General features: G+C 42.2%; 1 protein-coding gene across 8 annotated transcripts in view; it reads left to right on the plus strand.

Moving 5' to 3' along the window:
- Positions 1 to 20,947, plus strand: part of PTPRU (protein tyrosine phosphatase receptor type U) — a 464,942-nt gene that overhangs the window by 147,425 nt on the left and 296,570 nt on the right. For all 8 annotated transcript variants that reach the window (XM_072979748.2, XM_072979749.2, XM_072979750.2 and 5 more), the window contains exon 2: positions 10,031 to 10,159. In XM_072979748.2, coding sequence (XP_072835849.2) covers positions 10,031 to 10,159 — 129 coding nt within the window. The remainder of the gene's footprint in view (positions 1 to 10,030; positions 10,160 to 20,947) is intronic.

A 20,947-nucleotide genomic window follows, 5' to 3' on the forward strand; every position in this document is an offset into this window, starting at 1 on the left:
GAAGCCCCCAAGACCCATCGGAAATGGAAAAAAATAGAACAAAAAGCAACAAAACCCCCCAATACCCATCGGAAATGGGGGGGAACAGAAAACCAACCAACCCCCCCAAGACCCATCGGAAATGGGAAAAAACGCTACAAAAAGCAACAACCCCCCCAAGGCCCATCAGAAATGGGGGGGAACCAACAAACAAACCCCCAAGACCCATCACAGCACAGAAATATAACCCCTCCTCAGCTCAAAACCACACTGCAAAAACACCCAGTACAGGTTTTAAAAAGCAGAAAACAGCACCTTACCTTACAAGGCAGTCCGAAGCCTCCCTGCAAACACACACACATGCTCAAGAGCAGAAGGAGGCAGTCCCAAGCCTCCTCCGATGCACACTTTCTAACTGCTGGGGTGAAAGAGCTACATAGAAGCAGCCTCATCACCACCTACAATTAAAAAGTTGACTTTCCCACCTTTTCCCCCTACCTTTTTCTTTTCGTTAAGTGGAAGCTCCAGTTGCAAGTTAAAGCAAAATTTTGCAGCCGGAGCTGGTCATAACTTGAAATGGTCGTAGGTCGGGACGTTCGTAACTCGAGGCACTACTGTAATGCTCTTTCACAGCCACCTAAGCCAGTGGTCATAAGTTTGACCCTCATCCTCTGCCTGGTATGTGGGAGGTTTATGCACCCAAGTCCCCTTCCCTGCAAAATGAGGCCTGATTTAGAGGAGGGGGTGTTGCTCAGTGGTAGAACACGTGCTAGATGGCAAGGTCAATATCCAGCATCTCCAGGTATGGTTCAGAAAGAATCCTGACTCAATCCAGGAATCCAGCGTCCTACTGCTCTTTTAGCATCTTTGGAGGTTATTAACAGTAGACTTCCTTGCAAGGATAAGCATGATCAATGTTGTAAAGCTCTTTGCAAATTAATTTTTTGCATAAATGTTTAGCTGTAGCCTATTTTAACCTCACTTCACTAATAAAAACATAACATAAAATAATGTTGGAGGGCAGGAATGTTATGTCCTCTTGGCTGTTTTTTTCTTTGGGTTTGGTCCAACATTTAAGATTATGGTAGCCCAGATCAGAGTGATCTTTCAAAATGAACTGTACGTATTCTGACTTCTCTATTATGTTGCTCAGGTAGCCTGGGGAGAAAAACAGGACAAAGTGTTATATTCTGTAGAGCTCTAATGTCTGCTGCAACTGATATCTTGCTAAAACCATGGACATATCAGAAGATTCCTAACCCCTGCCGTTAAAACTGGAGTGGGCAACATGCATCCAGTGAGTTGCATGTGGCTACAAGGATGTTTTGTGGCCTAGTGAAAGTGCATGTTTAAAAATCAATAGTTGTGGAGGAAATGGTGCATTCCCGTCGTCATTCTGGAGGGAATGTTTCATCATGCAGACTGGCAAGACTCCATCTAGAGCAGGGGTGTCCAACCTTTCACCTTCCCTGGGCCACATTAGAAGATGAAAATTTGGTTTGGGCAGCACATAAATTTGGTTTGGGCCGCATTGGGGGGGCAGCCCTAGCCATCCTCCGCAGCCCCGCTCCAAGCGCGCTTACTGGCTGCTGCAATATCAGACAGCAGAGGCTGCCAGCTTTGACTCTAGTAGCTTTATGGGGCCGGGAGGGAGTCCACCTATTGACAGAGATGGCGTGATGTAGTCACACAGCCCCCCTGTCCCCTCCCCTCCCGCTCCTTCCTTCCTTCCCTCTCTCTCCCCCCCTACCGTTGTGATGTGCCCGAGCCGCATTCCGGCCGCAAGTGCTGGCAGTGTAACTTGAAACTTTGGAATTTCCTTTTTAAAAAATTGCACTGGACCGCATTATGAACCAACCTGGGCCGGATGCGGCCCTTGGGCCACAGGTTGGACAAGCCTGATCTAGAGGGAGGGCGCTTTGCCACCCTCCTGAACTGTTGATAGCCATTGATTAGGGTTGCTGCTAAAGTTTGGAATCCGCTACAGTGGTGGAGGAAGAAGCCTTGGATATAACCACAAAATTATCATGGTGGTGGCAAAAAAATTGTTGGTAACATGGCTTCTAGTGCAATTCAGGATGTGGAATGCACCTTCCTCCATCCCTGGAAACCAGCCATCCCCACATTATATTCCCCTTCATAAGAAGAGCTGGTCTTCTCAGTCTATTTAACAGGAACTTGGAAAAAGTCCTGTTTTCTTGGCAGTGTTATGTGCTTGCCATGCATAGTAGAGAACTGACATAGCAACAAGTGTAAATTCCTGTGTGTAGTGAGCATATAAGTCTGCTGGACAGATCAGTCTAGTTTTGATCCATGATCGTTTTGCATTTGCTTATTCATACACCAATTCCATCCTGCCGTCCATATCCATGTACTATTTAAGAGAGAAAATCCACATGAAAAGTAGTACAGAAATGCCTTTTGAAACTGATATCTTTGGACAGATTTTGATCCAAAATATACAATACCTGCATGTCTAAAACATATTAATCTAAAGCCTTTTAATGAGCTTTTTGATCTGGAAATGACATGACAAAATCCGAGGAAAAGCAAAACAAGGACAATCATGTTCTAATCAACAAACCAAACTGACAGGTGTGGATCAAGCCAGTTTGTATTCACAAAGATGGACATTTTCAGACATCCTTTGAGATATTTTTACTAGGTGAGGGCACAAAAGGAAAAAGAATCCAGCTTTAAAAACAACAGCACTCACATACTAAAATATAAAGTTAATTAATCAGTTTTCTTTGTTGTTTGTGTTTCTTATGGTTTTGAACTCTGATACCTTGACAAGTCTAGCATGATGCAACTCCTGGGGTTCTTACGAGGTGCATTGTAGAGGAAATGTGAATTTGAGGTGAGGAAGAGAAGGGATGTTTCAACTCTTCACAGCAGTGGGTTTGCCAGAACGCTCCCTTTGGTTTCTTTAATAAAATGCTGGCTGATGAAGCACCTTACTAGTGAAAACTACCTGAGAGTAGGGTATAGCAATAGAGAGTACAGGGGAGATTCTTCTTCTTCTTCTTCTTCTTCTTCTTCTTCTTCTTCTTCTTCTTCTTCTTCTTCTTCTTCTTCTTCTTCTTCTTCTTCTTCTTCTTCTTCTTCTACTTCTACTTCTTCTTCTTCTACTTCTACTTCTACTTCTACTTCTACTTCTACTTCTACTTCTTCCTCTTCTTATTCTTATTTTTATTATTCTTATTATTCTTATTCTTATTATTTTTATTTTTATTATTGTTTTGCAGTAGCAACTGCAGCTGACGTGTTGCAAGCAATAGCAAACAAGTGAATGAGTCAGCCCTGCTAGCATTAGCTAGTGTGGCGCAGTGATCAGAGTGTCAGACAGATTCACCTTTAAGTCGAACCATGAAGCTCACTGGGTGTGTTTCACCTGTTCATTCCCTCTTAGTCTGTGGTATGTAAGGTCAATCAATGTCGATGTCTTCTTCTCATATGACAGGACATCAAGATAGTTTGTGGTGCTCCTGAGGGTAGTTATCTCATTGGCAATAATGTTTGTGTGCGTTTCGGGTGCAAAACTGTGCAATAACAAAAACTCTGGCATCTGCTGCTTTGTTCCATGCAGTGCTTCCAATTTTAAAAATCGTTTGGATGTCTTCAAACATTCATTCAGTTGTTCTTCATGATTGTGTGTGTGTTTAGCATTTCGTAAGGAAAGGGCACTGATTTTGCATAGAGAAGCTTTGCCCAATTTGCAGGGACCTTGACCATACCGTGTGAGCAATGTAAATAATTAATTTTTAAGGTGCCACAGTACTTTTGTAAATAATTTTGTTCTCACCATCCATTCTGAAACTAGCATGAACTAAGTACTGTAATGCACTGAGTCATTAAATTTTGTTGATAATAGTAATGGTAATGCTTTTGATCACCAGGCTAGGGTGTCTGTGCACATGGATTTTAAAAACTCAAATGACAAATTACCTGTTTAAAAGATACATGCCAAGCTCTAAATTTCAGTTCTTTTCTGTTGCCACTGTGTTCCGGTAGAAAATATTTGAACAGAAAAATTGGGAAAAGAATTCATAACTATCCATCCTATACTTTTGTGTTTTGCAAAACATGGTTGTTTAGATAGGACCAGCTTGGTGTTGGCTTTTTAGAGAAACGTTAGAAAAGCAATGCAACATCTCTATAAGGAGTGGGATCAAAAAATAGGGACCGAATCCTTCCTATTTCTTTTCTTCCCCCCTTTCTTTTCCTTTCTTTTCTTTTTCTTCTTTTAGCCATCATTACTGAAAATGGGCTTTTCTCTACCTTGAGCATCCTCATTACCTACTGTGAATATGCCAGCTTCCCATTAATGACTGCAACTATGAGAAAGGCTCATTATTTCTAAAGGTGACTGATGATCTGTGAAGAAACCAGTGAGTAAGCTGGAAGTTTTCTGTCCTCCCTGGGGCCGATGTAAGCTCACAGCTAGCTCTGTGCTTTCTACTTACAGTGGTGCCTCGCATTACGACGTTAATTCATTCCAGCGAAATCGCTGTAGAACAAAAACGTTGTAATGCGAAATTAAAAAGCCATAGAAACGCATTAAAACCCGATTAATGCGTTCCTATGGACTTGAAACTCACTGTCCAGTGAAGATCCTCCATAGCGTGGCCATTTTCGCTGCCTGTGCAGCGAGGAATCTGTCCCAGAAAACAGCAGGGAGCCTTTTTTAAAAACCCGGCAGCCATTTTGAAACAGCTGATCAGCTATTTTAAAATCGTCGTTTTGGGAGAATCGGTTCCCGAAGCAGGGAACTGATCATCACAAAGCGAAAAAAGGCCATTCAGACCATCGTTTTGCGATCACAATTGCAGTTGCAAAAAGATCGTCGTAATGTGGTTTCTTCGTTAAATGGGGCGCCCGTCTTGCGAGGCACCGCTGTACTTTGCTTGGTGCTGGAATCTTCCTAACAGAGTATGGAACATCATTTTGGTATGAAACATCTGCTTACCATTTTTCATTGTTATATTTTGGCAAAAATCTGGCTAAGTTATTTCTTTTATACCATTCCTGTCTCTGAAAGAAGTGCAACCTGTATTTTATACATTCTCATGGGTGGTATTCTAGGCCAGATGGGCGGGGTATAAATAAATAAATAAATAAATAAATAAATAAATAAATAAATAAATAAATAAATAAATAAATAAATACATACATACATACATACATACATACATACATAAATACATAAATACATAAATTCATGACTGCAAGGCAACACTTGCAGCATTTCAACAGTTCTTTGTGACCTCCTTCCAACGTTTCTGTTCCTTGGATCTTGTGTACCACACGGCCTGTCCTGCACCCCGGAGCAACCCCGTAAAAGAAAATTCAGCTGCCAGTCCAGTCAACTTCTATATGTGGCATGGACAAGAGCAAGAGTCCCAGGGTTATAATTTAAGCTTTTTTTCAGTCAATATTATTCATATGTACAATCAACATGTAAGCAGGGAATGGAATGATAGATCTTGCGATAACATCCATGCAATGCGCGCAGTTGCCTAAAAAGAGGAGAACTATGCACGTTCCTCTCTCTGCTCATAATCTTCTAAATAACATGCAGGAATTCAGATAACATGTCAGCCTTCATTCATAGGCTGACTTTTTTTTTCTTTTTCTTTCAGATAACCATGTACAACATGGTATAGAACTGCTGATAGCTCGGTGGTTTAGGTATCTGGCTATGGAGCCAGAAGTTGGGGATTTGATTTCCCCACTGTGCCTCCTTGATGCGATGGACTCAGTGATCTATAGGGTCCCTTCCTGCTCTGCAGTTCTAAGATGATGATGACGGCAAATATAGAGTTCACTGGTTTTGCTTTTTGCTAGAGGTATAAAGAAGTCTTGTTCCTGCTAAGATTGCTGGCTATCCCAGTATAATGACGCAGCATTCCAGTTTTCTTGCAAGATCTCAGCTTCAGCATAAAACTGAGATGTCAACATCTTTTTCCTCCATCATGGTTTTTGCATGCCCCTCCCAATATATTCTGTGCAGAACCTTTGTTTTTATGTAGAAGAACATTTTTTATTCTTGTATGTAACTAAGCACATACAGAGCAGAAAGAACAAGACAAGGTGATTTATCATAACAGGAAAAAAAAACCCCACAAACTGTTGTGTTCCTTGTTGGGTAGGATCCAGTAGGAAAGAACTAGACCACCGGCAGATGGGCCAGATGGAGAAAATCTAGAGGGGGAAAATAAGCCAAGGTCAGAAACAAACTTATATCAGAGTCCAGCACAAGCTAGGGGAGGAGAATCCAAACCCGAGCCTAATAATAACCCAAGGTCCTCTAGTCAGTCAAGTTGTAAGCAGCAAACAGGAAGGGAGGAGATTTCGAGAGGCAGAGGCAGGACAGCCCAAGGTCATAATCAGCAGCATAGTCTTGGCAAGGGTGATGGTACAAGGAACACAGTAGGCACCATCTGCAGCTCACGAGAGAAATTGCTTCTAACAGCCAAGGCAGAGGTTTATAAGGCTGAGCTGGTCAGCCGTCATCTAGAGCTCAGCTTCTGGCATTTGGGAAGCTGGGTTCCTAAGAATCTACTTTTTCCCCTAATGGAGTTCTCCTTTACAGCCAAACAGTTCCTGTAGGTGCCCCAAGCCAAGCCTTCAGTGAGCCATGGCACAATGCCCCTGTTTTCACCAGCTTGTTCTGTGTGTTTTACAAGAAATGCACAAAAATGGCAGGTAAAATGTGAAGATTTTTTACCCAAACCAGAGAGAATAAAGCCTGTGGTGGCTGGTGTTAATGAGAAAATTTTTGAAGTATTCTCATTTCCCCATGAGGACAAATCAAGTCAGGATTTACATCCCTACATCCTCCTGATGTCTTGACGCTTCACATCATGTCCAAAATTGCTCCAGTCTGAGGATTATTAGAAATTTGTAAAATAACTTCAGAGGCTTCATGAGCCTCTAAATTGATCTTAGCTTGGATTGAAGTCTGAGCTGGAGAAGAATCCCTCCCCCACCATCCCCCAGCAATGTCATCCTATTGCACTGAGTTGGGGAAAAACAGCAAAGACAAAAACTAAGGGTGGGGAAAACCTCCAAGGAATGTTCTATGGGGCTTTACTCTGCTTCAGTTTTGCTCCTTCAGCTTCTCAACACCTCTCCCCTGCAAATCTAGTGTAATTAAGAGAGAGCTGCCCGCCATGGCCTCTTATTGGGGAAACAGAAGGCAATGCGCTTGGCTTGCAAGTGAAAATGTGATTCGCCTACTAGTGACACTGAATGGCCTAGAAGGGACCCCACGAGAAGTGTACTGTCTGTCTCTGTAGGTGGAGTACATGGGCATGGACTATCCCCCATTTCCAGCTCCAGCATTTATAATATTTGTGCTGTTGTGTCCCAAACTAGAGGGGACATGAGCCTCTAGGAAGGACATGAAGTACTTCCAAGGGTGGCACAAGATTGTGAGGCAAGGGGGGTGGGGGAGGGAAGGAAATATAGGACAGTTGTTGTGGGTTTTTCGGGCTCTTTGGCCGTGTTCTGAAGGTTGTTCTTCCTGAAGTTTTGCCAGTCTCTGTGGCCGGCATCTTCAGAGGAACATGAGTAGGAACTCTGTCCATGCTCTGTTGAGTTTTGCTCCTTCAGCAGAGCATGGACAGAGTTCCCACTCCAGTCCTCCGAAGATGCCGACCACAGAGACTGGCGAAACGTCAGGAAGAACAACCTTCAGAACACAGCCAAAGAGCCCGAAAAACCCACAACAACCATCAGATCCCGACTGTGAAAGCCTTCAAGAAATATATGACCTTAGAAAAACTTTTGTGATTGATTACAGTGCTAAACTTTAGGGTATCTCAAGAAATGTGTACTTACTTTTGTTTCATTTTTGTATTTATTTTAATTTTAAAATCTAAAATGAAGGGGGATAGGATTATAGTAAAGAAGAGACGAGGAGGTATGAGGGTTTCTGGGGGTGGTGGTGGAAAAGGGACAATGTTGTCCAAAACTTGATAATCACTATTTTGTGCAGTCTTTCCTGGTAACCATTATAGGCATTTTGCGAACATTTTAACATTTTCCATCTTAGAGTGGAATAATTCTGAATCTCGACATGTGGAGCTGGGTAAGGGTGAAAATGGCGGCCAGGATTTTAGAAGAAAATCCGTGGTCTGAGGGACTCGTATAAAAGGTAAAGGTTCCCCTTGACAATTTTTGTCCAGTCGTGTCCGACTCTACGGGGCGGTGCTCATCCCCGTTTCCAAGCCATAGAGCCAGCGTTTGTCTGAAGACAATCTTCCGTGGTCACATGGCCAGTGTGACTTAGACACGGAACGCTGTTACCTTCCCACCGAGGTGGTCCCTATTTATCTACTTGCATTTGCATGCTTTCGAACCGCTAGGTTGGCGGGAATTGGGACACTTACGACTGCTTGGTCTTCTGACCCTGCAGCACAGGCTTCTGCGGTTTAGCCCGCAGCGCCACCACGTGGACTCGTATACTTGACTACATTTCCTCTGCTCACTCTTATGTCTTAGTCTACTACTGTCGTCTTACATGGCCAGTCTTGGAAGTCTGGGGGAAATGGCACATCCTCTAAATTTGGCTCTCAGGGCAAGTCTCCAGTTGCTTCCTCTTATTCATGGCCCTAGGGAAGACAAGCTGTAAAGGGGACAAAAGATCAGAATTTTATGTTTATGAAAACAGGGTGTGGGTTAAAAAAAGGGTTGAGAAACCCTGTTCCCTTGGCATTCCTTTTTTCCTGTGAAATTTGGTTTAAGCTTATAACGCACAGCCCGATAATATTTCTGAATGACTGGTTTCTTTTCCTAGGACTGAGCTACTTATAAAACTTGTTTTCCTCACTAGCAGACTTAATTATGGATTAAAGCGGCTTGGAAAAGGAATTTAATGTTCAGCCTGTCATGTCTCAAATATATTTGACAGCAGAGGTCTTTACTTTCTCTAGGATCTTTGAACTTGAACTTATTTAAAAATTTTATTTAATTTTAAACCGTTGTTTTAGGCCACCCTCCAACAGAGCTGTCAAGGCAGAGTATAACAAGGATAATAGTAATGCATCAGTATGAAATGTATAAAACATACAGTACCAAGGTTAGACAAATAACAAAGCAAAACCAACAGGCTCAGTTACTAGATGTAAATTTCCATCAAGAGGATAAAACCGTCGGACCTTTGATTTGATATGCTAAAATCCTGGCCAAATAGCAGCGTCTATGCGTGGGCATTAAAGTCAAAGCATGCATGCTCCATAAACTGGAAGGCAGGCAGGATATAAATAAATAATGAATGGGTGGATGGATTCTAACTGAAAAAGGAAGATATCTAACATACTGAAAGACTCCTCTCACCCGGGACATCAGCTCTTTAAACTATTACCATCGAGAAGGAGATTCAGGGTATTGAAAGCAAGGACAAGCAGATTCAAGAACAGCTTTTACCCAAGTGCAATATTGAGTTTAAATGCGGGGTCATAAGTTTTTGGTGGAATTTTAATTGCTGGGAGAAACGGGGTATCTATATTTGTATGGTGAGTGTTGTGTATATTTTTAACTTTTTTTGTAGTGGTGTTGTCCAGTTTTACTTTGGGGAAGAGCACCTCATTTCGTTGCACCCGCTTGTGAGTGCAATGACAAATAAATTTCTTATGTCTTATGTCTTATGTCTTAAAAAAAGAAACTTTTTTTTCTGACAGGCACCCATTAAACTTCAAAAACTAAAAGGCTAACAGAAGAACCTTGGAAGACAAATTTAGGGACACAATGACTTGAAAATGGTCAAAATTAAATAAGAAGATTCATTTTCTGTTGTTCCAGAAGGCAGTTCTGGATTTTCTGTATAGCTTAGCCATGAAGTGCTTTCATACTCTATAATTTTGTGTTTCCAGTGAATAGAAACTATAAGGGGAAATGGATCTCGGCAGCAGATGTGTGGCTGAATGTATTTTGTTTCTTGTGCTCCCTGTGACTTTTTATGTATCCTATTAGAATTATTTATGTTTCTTTCTGTACAAAAATGTTATCCCTCACACAGCTGTTCCTTTTTCTATATTTTCCGCAGCTGGCTGCACGTTTGAGGAAGATGGGGACTATAACCAGTGTGAATACAGCCAAGGTGTTGAGGATGACTTTGAGTGGGAGTTGATCCGGAGCTACCTCATGCCTCATATGACCTCTGACCTTCCTCACGGTGAGTTTGAGCAACAAAGGCTCTTGTAGTATGTCGAGGACTAAAAATGATTCATGAAACAGACTTTCATGAGCCAAAGCTTGGCATGGCTGCACTATAGAATGCGGAATGATGAACTTTCCTCAGGGGGCAAGTTTTGGATGGTGCAACAAGGTGCTGGAGAGACGTTTGTGCCGCGTGGCTTGCCATGTCTCCCATGAGCTTGCATCCTGACTTCGTTTCTGGAGGAAGATGTAGTCTCACCTCCATGTGAATATACATATATTTGTGAGGGGAAGTGATATAAAGGCAAGTGTGTTAGACTAGGAGTTGGGATGTTCAAGTCCTGACTGAGCTGTTAAATGCCCTGTAAGTGAAACTCCGTCTCTTAGCCTACCTACCATAAAGAGTTGCTTGCAGGAAAAATGGGGAAGAAGGCCGACATGTGTTTTGTCTTTAACTAAATGTGCATTTTTTCAAAAGGAAGTATGGATATTCACAAATTTTGTTCCTAGGAAGATATGTGCACATATTTTCATGCAGACTTTAAAAAACTGTCAAACTATTATGGAAACAGGACAGAATGAACGTATGTTCTGAAAAATGTGAGTATTATAGAAACCAAAACTGACAGATTAATCTATCCCTGGAGAGAAGCTCTGTATTCTAGTCAGAAAGAAGTGGTCTCGCGTGCAATTCTTATATAAGCATCTACTTTTTGACAAGCATCTAGAGCAATTTGCTGTCAAACAGAAGTTTTTTATGTGATAGAAAGATAGGGAGATTCGTAGTGAATAATGAGGAAGAGTTGGCAGCCATTTAAAGAGCTGTATGGATTGCTGAAGCAGCTGAGTCGGTTCCAGCAACACATACCTTAAAGTGACCAAACACTAAGATCATATATCTAGGAATGACGGTGTAAGTAAATTGTGGGGAACTTTAGCTTAACGAACAAAGGCTCACTAGAAGTGACTTAATGGTCATCAGAATTTGGCCTTTTCAGAGGATTCCTTTTTTCTCTCATTAGGTAAATATTGTTGTCGAGCATTTAGTTTCTTGCCTATATAGTATATGTTTTTTTTTCTGTAAGGGTTATGGTTGAAGAATAACCTTTTAAATTTTTTTTAATTAGAAACATAGGAAACTGCCTTCTTCCAGCTCACAATATGTGTCTATAGAGACAAATGCTGTCTCCTTTGACCAAAAGTGGTCATGCAGAGTTTAAGCAGAGATTGGAGATTCATGAGAAGCATTTTACATAATAAAACATGGTGAGGCTCATAGGGGAGATTCTTTAAAGATCTTTACCACAGGATGTTAAAGGGTTTCAAGGTAGTAAGTATCAAATTTAATTGAGTAGAAATGTACCAGTAGTAGAGCTTGGAAAAGTTACATTCTAAATCAGTGGTTCCTAATCTTTTTCGAGTCATGTCTCTCTTTTATAATAGCCAAGTAACCTGCAACCCTCCCCCCATGTGTTTGCATAAAAAGGCATTTTAAAAGAATAAAGTCATCCCTTCTCAGAAAGTAGAGTCTTCTTTCTCCCCCAAAGGGTCTGTTTTTCATACATACACATACACACTAACTTTATTATCTCGCTCTGAAAGGTCAAGGAAGAAACTATTTAACAAGGGCTAAAACGCATATATTCTTTGACTTCCAAAGAATAGCAAGGAGAGACAAAAAGGCCTTCTTAAATGAACAGTGCAAAGAAATAGAGGAAAATAATAGAAAGGGAAAAACCAGAGATCTGTTCAAGAAAATTGGAGATGTTAAAGGAACATATGTGCAAAGATGGACATGATAAAGGGCAAAAATGGTAGGGACCTAACAGAAGCAGTAGACATCAAGAAGAGGTGGCAAGAATACACGGAGGAATTATACGAGAAAGATCTGAATGTCCCAGACAACCCAGATAGTGTGGTTGCTAACCTTGAGACAGATATCCTGGAGAGTGAAATGACAAGGGCCTTAAAAAGCATGGCTAACAACAAGGCCAGTGGAGGTGAGGGCATTCCAGTCGAACTATTTAAAATCTTAAAAGATGACACTGCTCCAAACTATAGTTTCCAAACTGCCAGCAAGTTTGGAAAACTCAGCAGTGGCCAGAGGATTGGAAAAGATCAGTCTATATCCCAATCCCAAAGAAGGGCAGTGCCAAAGAATGCTCCAACTACCGTACAATTGCACTCATTTCACACAATAGCAAGGTTATGCTTAAAATCCTCCAAGGTAGGCTTCAGCAGTATGTGGACCGAGAACTCCCAGAAATACGAGCTGGATTTCGAAGGGGCAGAGGAACTAGAGACCAAATCTCATTCTGCTTCATTGACTACGCAAAAGCCTTTGACTGTTTGGACCACAGCAAACTATGGCAAATTCTTAAAGAAATGGGAGTGCCTCATCAACTTATCTATCTCCTGAAAAAATTATATGTGGGAAAGAAAGCAACAGTTAGAACTGGATATGGAGCAACTGATTGGTTCAAAATTGGAAAAGGAGTACAAGGCTGTATATTGTATCCCTGCTTATTTAACTTATATGCAGAATACATCATGTGAAAGGCTGGACTGCAGGAATCCCAAGCTGAAATTAAGATTGTGGGAAGAAATATCAACAACCTCCAATATGCAGATGATGCCACTTTGATGGCAGAAAGTGAGGAGGAATTAAAGAACCTTGTAATGAGGGTGAAAGAGGAGAGCGCAAAAATGGTCTGAAGCTCAACATAAAAAAACTGAGATCATGGCCACTGGTCCTATCACCTCCTGGGAAATAGAAGGGGAAAATATGGAGGCAGTGACAAATTTTACTTTCTTGGGCTTTACTTTCTGATCACTGCAGATGGAGACAGCAGCCACAAAATTAAAAGACCCCTGCTTCTTGGGAGGAAAGCAATGACAAACCTTGACAGCATCTTAAAAAGCAGAGACATCACCTTGCCAACAAAGGTCCGCATAGTCAAAGCTATGGTTTTTCCAGTAGTGTTGTATGGAAGTGAGAGCTGGACCATAAAGAAGGCTGACCACTGAAGATGCTTTTGAATTGTGGTGCTGGGGGAGTCTCTTGAGAGTCCCCTGGACTGCAAGGAGAACAAACCTATCAATTCTGAAGGAAATCATCCCTGAGTGCTCACTGGAAGGAGAGATCCTGAAGCTGAGGCTCCAATACTTTGGCCATCTCATGAGAAGAGAAGACTCCCTGGAAAAGACCCTGATGTTAGGAAAGTGTGAAGGCAAGAGCAGAAGGGGATGACAGAGGACGAGATGGTTGGACAGTGTCACTGAAGCTACCAACATGAATTTGACCCAACTCTGGGAGGCAGTGGAAGACAGGAGGACCTGGCGTGCTGTGGTCCATGGGGTCATGAAGAGTGGGCCATAGACTTAACGACTAAACAACAACACATATAAGATGACTTATGACCCCCCCAAAACACTTTGTGATCCCCTTGGGTGTCACAACCCCCAGGTTGGAAAACACTATTCAAGATGAAGATGTTTGAAGAGTAAGGATCAGCTGCATTCTGCACCAGTTAAATCATTGTGCACTAACAGAAACTTCTGAATCACCTTTAAGGGTTAACACCACGTGGAGAGTCTTACAGCATATTCTGGAGTAATCAAATGGGAGTAATTTGTACCATAGAAGCTCTATGTGTGATGGGGTGACTCATAGCTGTAAAATCTGTAACCTTATATTCATTCCATTATCTCTGCAAGTTAAGAGTCTGACCCAGGAAGAGGAATAAAAGACATTCCAAGACTATAGGAATCGTAAATTGCATATATAGTGACAGGCCCTGTGATGGAGAGAGGGCAGCAGGGCGATTTGGCCTCCTCGGGTCATGGGGGCCTTACCTCAACCAAGGGTGCATGAAAGTCACACATTCTACACATTTTAAAAAAACTATGCCATGTTTTTATGCTAAATATTTTCCCCTCTTTCCAAACAATGTGAAATGTCTTGGGTCTCTCATCTGTGCCCCTGTGGGACCTGGATAGTGATCTGCTTCTGTCACTTACAGAAAGTTGTCAACAAGCTCTTGGCTGATGTGGTGTGTGTGTGTTGTTGTTGTTGTTGTTGTTGTTGTTGTTGTTGTTGTTGTTGAGACCACTGTAAATATTTCATTCATTGAAACTGATTCTTATCCTTAACATCTAAAGCACATCTTTTGCTAAAAGAGACAGTATTAGGTGGCATTTGAACGGCAACAAACTGTACGTGGAAAAAATGTCTATGTTTTGTGAATGACCCAAAGACAGGATTTCTCTGCTTGTCCTTAGCTTGGAATAAATGCCCACCCACTAAACTCAGTATGGAATTGGTTGGGCCATTACGAGATCATTGGAAAGAGGTGGGAGTCGTGGAGGGGAGGCGTTTTTCTCCTGTCTCCCTGTGGGATCTAAATGAGATAGAACTGTTTGGGATGGTGTCTGTTAAGCATCTGCTGTTTAAAGTGTGCCCCTTAACCTGCCTTCTCCGGCTCCCTTTTCCTCCTCTGGCCACACATAGTTGCAAATAAACACACATGATTTAAAGATGAAATTGTCCACATGTAGAAAAAAATTAAAAGGTTTCACTTCCCAAAACTCAGAGTTTGAAACAAATAAACAAACCATAATGCAAAGCCAGTATAGTAACACTGCCAACACACTTGATCATAAGGAAGCTGAGAATAATGGATTTGGGATGGACTTCAGAAGTCATATTCTAGTCGAACCTCCTGCTTCATAGAGGTTCTGCAGTGTAACAAAGGAGCTCTAACATGCTGGACAGATCAGCCTCCAGCATCTGCTTAAATACTAGGAGATGGGACTTTCAAGGTGACTGAAATAGGGTGGGGGGTTTGAAAAAGTCTCCTACTTTTGTTGATGGATTCTTTTGTTGATTTCCAACAGAGAGCCTCTGAAGTCAGATTCGTTCAGTTTAACTTAAAAAGAGGATAATGAAAACGTATTTCAATCACATTTTGTCCATCTGATTCCTTCAGTTAGATCCGTGTGAAAATAAGGTTCCTTGTTACCCCAGTGGGTAGGAGGGCATAACCAGAAATGACACGAGGCCACTTGCAGGTATAATTAATGGAAAGACGTATTTAAATTACAGCAGATAAACAGGAAATATTTGTGAAATGAATACACAATATAAAAGAAATAAAAGGAAAAATCAATAAATTTCCAGCACAATGTGATGGTGAAATGAAGAGTGCAGAGCAGAACAACCTGTATTACAGTATTAAATGAAACTACAGTTATGCAAAATGAGCCACACTTAGCTGTTTATGAAACACAATATTTGTCCCTAACCTTCCACCTAGTTGAAGCTCACTATGTTCCAGCTGTTTGGCCTAAAGATTGAGGGGAAAAAAAAGACATACAGCTACTTATCCCAATGAACAGGTTCCTGATGATACAGGGAAACGTGCAGGGAAATTGATCCAGGAGATTCAAGATGGAAAAATAAGAAGGAAAAAAATGTAAAATAGAGTAAAATAAAAAATATTGTAGGGGGCATGGGTGTGTGAAAGGTACGTAATGACAAGGGAGGTGTCGTATCTCACAGAAGGATCAATCTCTACCCCATTATATAAACGGAAACTTCTCTCAAAATGAAGGCAAGCAAAGGCCTAAAGGCCCCTGAGCAGTCAAAATCTGCAAAAGTAAAAATTACAGGAGGAAAAGTGAACTGAGAAGCATCTGAATGTGACTATGAAAGAATGTGACGCTGAGTCCGAGTCCCAAAGAACAATTGTTTCTTGCTCCACTGATGCCCCTGATTTTCTTGCATTCTGGCTGGCTTCTGTACCTTCCACCCTAAAATTCAGTTCTGTGTTGGTGAATGGCAAACTGGGAGCAAAAGTGCATTGCATCACTTTTCTTTATTCCCCTTTGTCCTGTAGTACATGATGCGACTGTAGCATCTTATCAGGGTGCGTTCTTGGCCTGTCTATACAGTTCCATTGCCTTCAAGCTTGGCCAGAGCCTTGTTGCCACAGCAGTCATGTACATATCAGTCTTTCTTTGCTCATTCTGTCATACAAAGGTCCAGGCTGCAATGAATCCTCAGCCCTTTTGGCCAACAGGAAACAGTCAGTTATGCTGTGTCTGAAGTACACCAAAGATTTTCTCCATGCCATTCCCTAGGCAGGCCATTCCATAGTTCAGTTCATATGTTCACACATGTTTTGTCCAGTGTACCCTTACACCATAAGTGTTGGACCTGATTAACACCGTACAGTGGTGCCTTGCAAGACAAATGTAATTCGTTCCGCGAGTAATGCTGTCTTGCGAAAAAATCATCTTGCGAAAAGCGGTTTCCCATAGGAATGCATTGCAATGCATTCCTATGGGAACCTCGCAAGATGAATGAATTTTTTTTGTCTTGCGAGGCATCGGTTTTGAAAAAAAAAGTCTTGCAAAACATGGCCATAGAAGAAGCTGTCTTGCAAGGCACCATAGCAATCGCAAAAAACCATTCGTCTTGCGGGTTTTTCGTCCCGCGAGGCGTTCGTCTTGCGAGCCACCACTGTATATGTAATATTGCTTCACCTTGATATTCCAACGTAGAGGCTGCCTGCCCCGCTCTCTCTTTGTCTCCTTGACTTTTGCTTTTGCTGTCATGTACCTCCCTAGTGTGGCCACCTGTCCCGTCTTCCTCTCCCCCTCTCTTCTTTCCCGCTGCCACTGTGTTCCTCCTGGCCCTGCCAGCCCCATTCTCTTGCTTCCTTCTTCTTGCCTCACCAGATTGGGGGGGGGGGAATGATATGAAATGATCCCAAAGAGTCTTGTGATAAATGAAAGGAGTTGTGCCCAAAAGGGGGAAAAACCCCAAAACACGAGGAGTCCCCCAAAAGAAAATGAACCAAAACAGAAATGGAATATCAGGAAATGAAACGTCAGAGCTTATTGAGACAGGCCATTCCACTTGGCCCTTCAATGGTCAGTAAATAAAGGCTCTTCTTTCAGAAACGCTGGAATGATGTTTCCTCCCTACATGGAATATTTATGGAGATTCTATTTCTGATTATTACAAGTCACTTCTTTTGTACTAATCAACCAAAACAAGAATTTTATGTGGTGCTCAATTCTGGGCAGTTTCACATCTGAGCTGTAGTTAACACATTGACAATTAATCTCATACTTCCTTGTTGAACAAATCTTATGTTTTATTCAATACAGCTTTTAAAAAAACAAAGTAAAATTTATTTTCTGAACGATGTTCCATTTGTAACCCATCTGAGCATTGCAAGCAATATTTATATTCCAGATCTGCTAATTACAACCTTTGGCAACATAACCGCTTGCGGCTATTTTGTTTAGTCACTTCCTACAGCTCCTATACTGCTTAGGCGGCAGTGGAGAACACGTGGTTGTTGGGAGGCAGCTCTTATCAGCTTTAGCTAGCATGGCCAGTGGCAAAGGATAATGGAAACTGTAGTTGATGGAAACTGCACTCCATCCACCTGAAATTTAAATCACCAAACACACAGGCTAGCTGACCTTTAACCTCTTGGTAGATGTGAGCCAGCTACAACCGGCTGGGGGGGAAGGAGTTAAGTGCCAGTGTGGGCAAGCCCCCTCAGCAATGGCAGAAGGGTTGTTGGCCTTGAAGGAAACATCTGAGGCAGGTGAGGGTGGAGGCCCTAAACCCACCCGCAGAGAACCAGCTGTAGCTGTGGAGATATAGAGGCAAGTAAGCAAGGAGACGTGGTGGCACTGTGGGCTAAACCGCAGAAGCCTGTGCTGCAGAGTCCGAAGACCAGCAGTCGTAAGATCAACTCCCGTCGCTCCTGTTGCTTTGTCCCAGCTCCTCGCCAACCTAGCAGTTCGAAAGCATGTAAATGCGAGTAGATAAATAGATACCATCTCGGTGGGAAGGTAAAACGGCTTTCCCTAGTCACCCTGGCCACGTGACAACGGAAACTGTCTTCGGACAAGCGCTGGCTCTACGGCTTGAAAACGGGATGAGCACCTCCCCCTAGAGTTGGACACGACTGGACTAAAAATGTCAAGGGGAACCTTTACCTTTACCTTTTAAGCAAGGAGAGGGAGAGGAGGCACTGGATATTTGGGAGTTTTTGTCATTTTTGGAAAAGAGAGAAAATAGTCTGCTGGGGTAGATGCTGAAAGGAGCTTCTCAGAGGCCTGCTGGCTTATCTGAAGGCAAGTTGAAAGCTGAAAAACAGGGTCAGCCGGTGCTGCACAGCCCCATCCTTGGCTGGCAAAGATTATTTTCACAGCCTGGACTTTTCAGCCAAGATGAGCTGCCACGGGAGTGAAGTCACTCCCTCGGAGCTGGGTGCTGGGACAGAACATTCTCTCAGCCCTGCAAGGACTGGAAGGACAGAAAGGTACCAGTTCCATCCCTGGTGCTTGAGGCTAGAGGCCCCGTCCTGCAAAGGACTACAGGGACACTGTTTTTCTTTTCTTTGTATGCTGAGTCCAATAAAGCCAGTACCTGCTGCCTCATCATGGATACAGTGGCTGGAGCCGCTCACAGTAGAATAATAAAAAGAAGAACAACACAACTCTCATTCTCTTCATTCTGAGTAGCTAAAGCAGGCCTTCCCTCTGGTCTCTGCAATAGAAATATGCATTCACTGACCTTCAAGAACCAACTTTTGTAAAATAGCTGTTTAACCCCAACGGAATCTGTGCCAAGATAACTGTTTTGGCTGCTTTTGTTCCAGAATTAGTTTTTTAGTAATTATGGAGCACCACAGGAATTTGAATTTTGCATTCGGTGTGGTTGATCATTCCTAAGCATCTCTGTGTCAGCTTCTGGCCACTGCTTCTGTCTGGCACTGTTTAGGATGCAAGGCATGAATGCTTTGAAACAGTGCCAGCTGGAAACACTGGCACAGTATATCTTGCAAATATTTCCTCTGTAGCTTCACCTCAAAGTCTCTGTAAGTGGGTAGAATAGAGCACTTTTGCTTAGAAATCAAAGAATATTAATATCAATAAAACAACAGCTGCTGCTGCTGCTGCTACTAAGATTGCTCCCCTTGCTACTACCACCACTACAGCTAGTAGAAATATTAATAATATATGATTTGATTGTTTGCTTGTTTGTTGCCTTGATAGCCTGTCTTCGTTCAGTGAATAGGGTGAGAATACATAGTCTTCTGTCTTCCCACTTTATTATCAAAACATCCCTGTGAAGCAGATCAGGCTGAGAGTAGAAAGCAGCGCAAAGTCACCCAGTGAGCTTCATAGCTTGAACATAGATCTCTGTCATCATTCCAATAAGATGATGATGATGTGATGGTGATGTTTAATCCACATTGACTGGGGATTTTGACTGAAATTAAGTAGGAGGTTGCAACTGAAGTAGTGGGGATTTGGTACATCAACGCCTCCATAAATTTCATTGATTCATGTGGGCCTGCTCTAGGTGCAACTTACTACTGGATTTCAGCCACTAACTAAAGTGAAATTCATACTCAGAAGAACACTGATGAGAAACAGAATCTAGCATAACTAAGATCAATGTAAATGTAATCAAAATATTCTTTTTAGTGCCCTAAAAATAATTTTCATTTTAGTCTGGTACCAGAGTTGACAGGGTGTTCTGGTGACATGTAAATTTTAATACCTACATGAAACCACTGGGAGAGATTGTCCAGTTTTGAGGTTTGGGGTCACCAGTATGCGGATGACATCCAACTCTACCTCTTCTTGCCACCTAAATCCAAGGAAGCTGTTTTGGCTCTAAATTAGTGTTTGGTATCTGTAATGGATTGGATGAGGGTGAATAAACTGAAACTTAATCCAGACAAGACAGAGGTGTTTCTGGACTTTCCTTGGGCCAATCATAATGGCATGATGTAACTATTGTCCTATCTGTATACTGTCCACCATCTGTGAGCTTGTAAGGTTAATAAAAACACAGTCCTCCTGGGGGCAGGGCAGAATTCATTGGGAACCCATTCGGTGTTAATCTGCCTCTTCTACTAGTCACCCACCAGGAACACTGCTGGCAGACATCCCTGTGTGTGTGGCTGACTTCTTTAACATCTATCTCTAAGAGACTATTTGCTATCCTAATTATCTGGTGATCATCACAAAGCCCACCAGCCTTCTTGTTTCAAGGCTTCAACAGTTAAGTAAGCTAGTTACTTATGGTGAAGGTAAACTCAGTCTCACTGAGCATGGAATTTCTTACTTATACCTCTAACTTCTGTCCATTTCTTTCTTACCCCCACTGGTGTTCTGTAGTAGGAATGGCAGCTAGACCTGTGGTCCCCACATGTTTTTGGACTACAACGCTCCGAAATTCTGTCCAACGTAGCTATCAGTGAAAGCTTCTGGGAGTTTTAGTCCAAGGACATCCAGGGACCCAAGATTGGGAGTACCTGTGCTAGACTCTAGTGTTTTGATGGGTGCTGCTTGTCTGTGAGTAGCCATGTTACATTTCCTAGAGTGGTCTAGAAAAAATATTGCCTGCTTTGGAAACACTATGGAAAAAAATTTACCAGAAAGGCTTGCCGAGGGTGCTGTTACGCTCACCTGCTATTCCACTGTCTCTATTTTCAAGATAATTGTAAGAGAGCACCTATCGATATGCCTAGTGTACTGCAACATGCTTTCCTATTCCACAAAATACTGTAGGCGGCTAGAGCAAACTCATGCTTAATTAGCCTCTTTCTTTACAATTAACACATTCTGTTTAATTAGTACTTCATAGCCCAAAGCATGATGAGCGGGTCTTCTTATTCATATCATGAATTTGGTGAAACAGATTAGGCTGGCAGATCCCTTTGACATCCCTGCACCCTGACAAATCGTAAGAAAAGACACTAAG

Source organism: Pogona vitticeps, chromosome 9 (assembly GCF_051106095.1).
Source record: "Pogona vitticeps strain Pit_001003342236 chromosome 9, PviZW2.1, whole genome shotgun sequence".
NCBI classification, from domain to species: domain Eukaryota; kingdom Metazoa; phylum Chordata; class Lepidosauria; order Squamata; family Agamidae; genus Pogona; species Pogona vitticeps.